This window comes from Medicago sativa, chromosome 1, assembly GCF_051527215.1.
Source record: "Medicago sativa cultivar Bolivia chromosome 1, Bolivia_mono, whole genome shotgun sequence".
Taxonomy (NCBI): Eukaryota; Viridiplantae; Streptophyta; class Magnoliopsida; order Fabales; family Fabaceae; genus Medicago; species Medicago sativa.
The window spans coordinates 82586809-82595228 of record NC_140749.1 but is presented as its reverse complement, the minus strand read 5'-3'; the positions used below and the strand labels follow the sequence as shown (position 1 = coordinate 82595228).

General features: G+C 31.2%; 1 protein-coding gene across 1 annotated transcript; it reads left to right on the top strand.

Moving 5' to 3' along the window:
- The first annotated feature begins 1001 nt into the window (after window positions 1-1001).
- CYP78A7 (cytochrome P450, family 78, subfamily A, polypeptide 7) lies at window positions 1002-4272 on the top strand. Its single transcript, XM_085739759.1, has 2 exons — window positions 1002-1976; window positions 3535-4272. Exons 1-2 carry the CDS (start codon window positions 1002-1004, stop codon window positions 4153-4155), a joined length of 1596 nt encoding a protein of 531 aa, XP_085595885.1. The 3' UTR covers window positions 4156-4272.
- Window positions 4273-8420: the final 4148 nt, after the last annotated feature.

Sequence of the window (8420 nt, the reverse complement as noted above, 5' to 3'; positions counted from 1 at the left end):
TGATATTTGGTCATTGCTCAGTACCATAGAAGTAGGAAAAGTGTAGCCAAAGCGATTCAGCAACACCACGTACCTTTTAACCCCATTTGCACGCAACGGACTTTCTATTCACCTTTTAAGAAGGATAATTAAAAATACAACTTTGAACTGACATGGATAAGTCTAATCTAATAGAAAATTGTAAAAACAAAAACAAAAAATTGTACAGATATCGTTTCTTTTCAAAAAAACCACCAACTTAGATTAAAAAATGTCGAACTTCAATAAATGAATTTTTTAATATTAAAACGAAATAAATTGAAGAGTGCGGTTAAAAAAAAGTAACTGAGGAGTTATATATGGCACTGGAGAGGATCCTCTCCAGTGGAGAGGATCCATTCCCGTTATATAGGGCACAAGATTTTCGGCTTAAATTTAAGTGGGACACTAAAAATACATATCATTTAATTATTTAAAAAATACACGTTATTTAACTCTTTTCTTTCCATACTTTTATTTTTATTTTTGTGAGTTTGTCCAAACCTTATACTATCCAAAAGCTTGTGGTCTCACAAGAATTTCTCTTAAAAAATGGTGCATATGAGAGCTACAATTTTCTTCCAGCACAATGAATTTATTTATTTAATATATTAAATAAGAAAAGACCTCTATCATAGATGTTCTTATGTTGATCTCTATACTTACGTTATCAAGGTTGATTAGCAAAGACTAAATTGGTTTGCATGGTCTTCAATTTCAAGGACTAAAATATTATTCATAAATTTATAGATTAAATTGACCAACGACTACAATTTTAATTAATACCATTGTGGTGACTCACTCTATACAAATATCTTAAGATTTACCCTACCATCCTACCCCAAAAACCTCTATCTCATCCCATGCATGCACAGCTATTTATACCAAGCTTTCTCACCTCTCCTTCAACATCAATCCTCTCAAGTCCCATCTTTCTTTTGCATTCTTCCACAGCCTTTGTTTTCATTCCTTGCCTTCACATAATGGGTTTACCTTCATCCTCATTATTAGAAACAAATTGGTGGATGTTTACACTTCCACCCATAGCACTTAACAATCTCCTCTTGGTAATCCTACTTGCACTATTTTCCATTGCATTTCTAAAATGGACAATCCCAAAAGGAGGCATAGCTTGGAGAAATAAAAGAAACCAAATGGGTCAAATCACTATACAAGGACCAAAAGGACTCCCAATAGTTGGCATGTTATTCACCTTAAACCATAACCTACCTCACCGTACACTTGCATCCATAGCTTCAACCCTATCATCCACAAAACAACTCATGGCCTTTAGTTTAGGCTCAACCCCTGCAGTTATCACCTCAAACCCTCACATAGCACGTGAAATATTGAACTCACCACATTTTTCAAACCGTCCCATTAAACAATCTGCTAAAAGCCTTATGTTTAATCGTGCCATTGGTTTTGCACCAAGTGGAACATATTGGCGTTTGCTACGTAAAGTAGCATCAACTAACCTTTTCTCTTCACGACGCATTATAGCCCACGAAGCTGGTCGTAGGCTAGATTGCGCCGTCATGTTATGCTCCATAGCTCATGAACAATCCAAACTTGGATTTGTTTGTCTAAGAAAGCACCTTCAAGATGCATCTCTTAATAACGTTATGGGCACTGTTTTTGGAAGTAGATTATACAACCAAGAACAGTGTCACGTTAAAGAGCTGCATGAGATGGTGAAGGAAGGGTTTGAGCTTTTAGGAGCTTTCAATTGGTCTGATTATGTGCCTTGGATTAGCTTCTTTTATGATCCTTATTGTATTCGCGAACGGTGCTCGGCTCTTGCTCCCCGTGTTAAGAAATTTGTTAAGAAGATTTTGGATGAACATAGAACTGCTCCTTCTAAGATGCTTTCCGATGACTCTGACTTTGTAGATGTTCTACTCTCTCTTGAAGGGGATGAGAAGCTCCAAGAGGACGACATCATTGCCATTCTATGGGTTTGTGTGCTTTTATATTATCTCTATTCCTTTTTAATAATAGATTATTATCATACCTCATCTTATCAATTATTTTACCATTACAATAATATATAAAAAAGAGTGAATAGGTGAAGGATTCAATAAAACATATGTTCAATATACAAAAACAAGTTTATGATTTGTACAAAATAGTAGTAATACTAGGCTAGGCATAAATACAAAAAGGAGTGAGTGTAACTTAATGTTTGACCATGAATATCTTAATACGTATGTATATACCTAGGCGAGAGAAAAAGGCCAGAGAATGTCATGCAGTTCAAAGAGAAAGATTTTTTCTTTCTCAAGTCAAATATATTTTCATCATTAGTGGAGGACAAAATGGAGACAAATACGAAAAACACGTGACTTCAATCCTATGATAGTCATAAGTTTTAGTGTTTTTGAAACGCACGATTTGTTTGCATGTATCAAGATTTGTATGTTTGTCAACTTGCATATTTAATTATAAATAGTTCATTGATTTTAAAAGGGTAAAATTATACACTGATCAAATCATAGCTTAACAAATTGATATTTTTATTAAAAAAATTCAAATCATATAGAATAAATAAAGATAAGACTTGGGAGTGTGCTCCTCCGCAAGGTCTCAGGTTCGATTCTCTCCGGTGCCAATTTGGGTGGGCTATTTAGCTTCTTCAAAAAAATATTGTTTTTTTTTTAGGGTAAAATATCAATATTGTTATCTTGCATATTTCTGCTTCCCGTTTAAATATAGGTCTTTCATTTGGCATTTGGTGTGTGTGAGTTTATAATGATTTTTCTATTTTTCAACTACAGACAAAAAAAAAAAGATTAGGTCTGGTTAAAATTTATAAAGAGTGACATATTTCACCTTACAATTTTGTAATGATGAATATTAGACTTGATATGATATGATATAATCTATTAATTTGATTCACTCGTCCTTTATATCTATGCATCAAGTTCATTAGTGTTGGACCTAAGAAGTAAGACTTACTATAAAGTACAACTAATATAACCAACTTTAGTAAATAACCTTAAACAATACTAGCTAGTATTAAACTTGTTATCATCATTAGTACTAGTATTAAACTAAGAAAAATGCTACATTCAGCGACAAAATTATCCCGATATCATCACGAGTCTTCTATACAAATACCCTGCCCCACCTTTTTCCTATTTTAACTACCCATCCACCATGTATTCCTATAAGGCAGGAGATGATCCAACGACTTAAATGTTTCGTGGAAATTCCGGGATGTTTTTCTCGCTCGAAATAGCATCCCTCTTAAACTAATTCTAATGAGCAATGCTATATCTCTAGAAAAATAACATCAAGAATTCTTCAAGAATAAAGAGTAGCCAATCACAATGCACTATTTGCCACAATTCAAGGAGGTGTGGCTGAAAAATAGGAAGTGGACAAATAAATCATCCAATTAAAATTTGCCAACTGTGTCTTGAAAAATTCTTGAAGCTATTTTTCTTGAGAAGTAGCATTTTCCAATTCTAATTAATATCGCAAAATATATTTGTTGATGAGTTCGGTTTGCAGGAGATGATATTTCGTGGCACGGATACAACAGCACTTCTTACTGAATGGATAATGGCAGAGCTTATTTTGAACCAACAAATCCAAACAAGACTTCGAGAAGAGCTTGACAACGTTGTAGGAGACAAAGACAACGTTACAGATGCTGATGTCACAAAAATGCCATACCTAGAAGCCATAGTGAAAGAAACATTGCGACTTCATCCAATTGGACCTCTTCTTTCATGGGCCCGTTTATCCACGTCAGATGTCCAGCTCAGCAATGGAATGGTGGTCCCTACCAACACCACAACAATGGTCAACATGTGGGCCATAACCCACGATCCCAATGTGTGGGTTGATCCATTTGTCTTCAAGCCTGAGAGGTTTTTGAAGAGTGAAGGAGGTGTAGAATTGGATGTGAGGGGTGTTGATTTAAGGCTTGCACCTTTTGGAGCTGGTCGTAGGGTTTGCCCAGGTAGGAACCTAGGGCTTGTAACTGTGAGTCTTTGGGTGGCTAGATTGGTTCACAAGTTTCAATGGTTTCAAGACATGGATAATCCTGTTGACCTCACTGAGGTGCTCAAGCTATCTTGTGAGATGAAGAACCCCCTCAAAGTTGTGGCTATTCCTAGACTTGTTTAAAGTCGAAGAATTTATATCTAAGTATATTAAAAATGTTTTGAGAAGATATAATATTTTCTAAAGTGGACTTAAATCTTATGCTGTCAACTATGCGGTACAACTTACTGGAAATCATTAGTTTTAAAGAGATACAGTTGATTTCTCTAAATTGAATGGTTTCAGTTGTACTATAAAATGGGTGTGACATACTACTCATTTTAGTTTTTATTATTTGTGGTGGTTTATATTACATGATGTTGCTATACTATATAAATAAGTAGGCATTATTTGCCTCCAACTTGTATGCATGTGAGATAAATATCCATTGTAAGATATAATATATATACATCATATGTATGATAACATTTTAGTTTTTACTTTCTTTCTTGTTCTCGCTAAAATAAAAGGGTGATGTGGAGTTTTTTTTCTTTTGAGCAGTGATGTGGAGTTGTATACCTCGATTTGGAGCTTCAGAAGGGGAAGGAGAATGAGTTCCTTAAAAATATCAAAGAGCATAAAACTTTAAAAAAATAGTAGGGAGTGAATAAATGATATCAGTTATTCTTCTTTGTTGATAATAATATCTTTCAAAAGAATATTTAGTGAAGAAAAAAATGAAGTTATTCTCTTAACTCTCTCTTTACAAAGTTTAGTGACATAGATACGATAATGTGTTACTCTCAGTTTTTTTTAGGATTAGCAATGTTAACATGTGCTCTTAGACTCTCTACAAAGTTTAGTGACATTGATATTTTATAGGTTCCACCATATCATGGAGAAATCCAAAATTATACTTATTGAGAAGACCGATTCACACAAGTACTCTTTCTTTGCATGTCCCACATGTTAAATATTAAAATGTGATGATATGAAGTTATTGATAGATATAGATTTATTGATAGATGATATAAAGTTATTAATCGATCTCACTTAAGAAATTTATGTGAGGCGTTGGATTAGATGAATTCAATGTTTATTAGGTATTGTTATTAAATATTTCGATTTTCAATGCACTCAATACACACATTTTTCTAAATAGGGTCCTTAAAGAATGTGTCCGAGGGACACTCGTTAGCAATTCCCTTAAAAAATTACTCCCTCCGGTCCTATATATAAGAAAATATTCTTTTTTTAGATACATTTAATAATTAATGTATCTAGTCTTCATTGTAAACAAGATACATTAATTATTCAATGTATCTAAAAAAAAATCTTTTCTTATATATAGGACCGGATGGAGTATAAATGATCCACAAGAAGTAACATTTGCATAGAAAGTGGTGTAATTATGACTTTGGCTAAAATAGTATACTTAGATCATCTCCAATGGTGATGCATTCATCATTTAAGACCTGGTACCTAATAGGTACCCCCATTGAGGAGAAAATTTGGGAGTCTTCTAAGACTCTGGGTCTCATTTAAAACTGTCATTATTAAGTGAACCCCACACTACTTTTTACTAAAATAATATAATAATGTTGGAATTTAAATGATGATCGTTAGTGATGGGATCCATTTAGACGTTTTCTCATAGGGTCTCCATTGGAGTGATTGTGTGCTTATTAGGTATTGTTATTAAAAAATTATAAAAGAGTAATGTGTACAAGTGTGACTCGTTTAAGAACTTCAAATTGAGGATCTTTATTGTGGATGCTCTTAGATCTATTGTACAATATTTCTGGTATGAATGAATTCTTTTTTTTTTTAAGGTATAGTTTTAAAGCTTTTACATCTAAAATTATTCTCTACTCTTTAAATATTTTGTTCAATACTCACTTTATATGGATATAGTCAAACAAATTCACTTTTACATTTCAACTCACTTGAGTCAAAATCAATTCATTTAAAATTAATTTTTGTCATCGAAAACCTTATATAAACTATTTTTATTAATGTTTGAAAAGTAAATTAAAGTTTTTTTTAGATAGGATATTTAATTCAGGAAACTTCTAAGTTGACATTATTATTTCCATATTACCCCTAAAAATTAGCATCGAAATGGCAGTCAAGCCACACGTCAAACTTTGCTAAGACATCATATGAATCATAACCTTTTTCAAAGTGCAAAGGTCTTCCTCTTCCACTCTTTCTAGCCATGCTAGCTAGGTCGGTTAACGGATAGTACCTTCCACTTCCAACAAAAACCACCTTGTATTTGACTATCTGCCATCTATCCGTGGGTTTGATAATACTACAGCTACGACTAAGGGGACCTAGATTTAATTCAATGGAGCATTTTTTAAGGTGAATGATAGTAATGAACGCTCTTACATTGACTAAGATATTAGAAGAAGCATGTTTAAAAGGATTCGCTAACAAGTGTCTATATGACATTTATTAAAATTCAAAAAAAGAATTAATTGATAATTTAATTTACATAAATTGTTTTTTTTTATGTTTCAATATGTTGGTTTGGTTTAAATATATTTTAACTTCCTAAAAAATTTCAAAATTTTTCAGTCAATGATTTGTTTTTTCAACTTTTAATCTCCACAACATTTTGTCCCCGTTTGTTTTGAATTTTTTTAAGAAAAAATCTATTTTATCATTTTTAAGTGTTTGTTTAGGATTTTTAAAAAAATTATTTTATCAAAAAAATCTATTTTAACTCTAAAATGAAAAGCTATTAAGATTAGTTTTTTTCAAACATAAGGAGGCAAGACATGAACTAGTTAAAAATCAGTTTTTTTTAAAAAGGTGATTTTTTTTGGATGATAAACAAACACAAATAGCTTCAGATTTTTTTCAAAATCTCTAAAAAAATCATTTTATCAAAAAAATCTATTTTAACTCTAAAATGAAAAGCTATTAGGATTAGTTTTTTTCAAACATAAGGAGGTAAGACATGAACTAGTTAAAAATCAGTTTTTTTTTTTAAAAAGTGATTTTTTTTGTTGATAAACAAACACAAATAGCTTCAGATTTTTTTCAAAATCTCTAAAAAAGATTAACACAAAATCTATTTTCTTTAAAGTTAAAACAAACGCACCCTTTATGTCCACAATTTTAATCGGTCTCAATTGTTATAAACGCACCCTTTATGCCCTGCAAATTTTTTAATGAATTTTTATACTCATATTTAGTACGTTATAAACATCTTGTCCACAAAAATTGCACCCTGTATATATTAGGCTTGATTGGAACCATGTCCAAAAACAGAACAAATAGTTTCATATTAAAAAAACCTTCTTTAACAACCAAAGTTTCCCTAATTGAGTTGGTAAAGGTGAATGTCCCAAATTCCAACAAAATTCAGATTTTTTCTATAAAAAAAATCTTGGTAACCTTTATAATTAAGTTTTTAATCCCTATAAATATTCACAGTTTTGTTTTTAATCCCTACAAAATAAAATCGCACTTTTTCGTCCCTGTGACATTTTCCTTAAGCATTTTAGGGACCAAAAATATTGATGGAAATTTTTTACAGGGACTAAAAATGCTGATGAAAAATTTTATGGGGACAATAAATGCTGATGGAAAATTTTATAGGGACTAAAAAGTGTGATTTTATTTCGTAGGAACTAAAAACAAAATTCTGAATATTTACAGGGACCATTTACTTAATTAACCCATTTATTTTTGATAAAACATTATGGGTTAAATATGTTTTTGGTCCCTATAAATATGTCAACTTTTCGTTTTAGTCCCTCTAAAATTTTCCTTCAACTTTTAGTCCCTATAAAATTTTCAATCTTCACTTTTGGTCCCTCTTTTAAAGTAAACTCATATGTAGAATTTATATTATTTAATAAAAAATTTCAGAAAAATTCAAAATATTATAAAAATCACTCCAAAAAACATTCAGAATTTTTGAACAAAACATGAATTTAATATGAATTTTTATATTGTTTACGGTTAAAAATTCATATTTAATTTGTGTTTTGTTCAAAAATTCTAATTCTTTTTAGGAAATTTTTTTAGAATATTTTACACATTTCTGCACAATTTCATTAAAAAATACAAAAATTAAATTAAAAATCGAGACCAAAAGTAGTGATTGAAAATTTTATAGGGACTAAAAGTTGAAGGAAAATTTTAGAGGGATTAAAACGAAAAATTGACATATTTATAGGGACCAAAAACATATTTAACCCAAACATTATTAACCTATTTATGATTACGTATGAGTTTTTTTAAGAGGATGATTACGTAGGAATTGTAACATTTTGTTATTTTGAATGGCAAACAATTTATTCAATTGCGTGACCGATAGATATTCAATGACGAAAAAGTACACAGCGATGAAGTCGGTATATATTCTGTAATTCCGCGAATAATAGCATCAA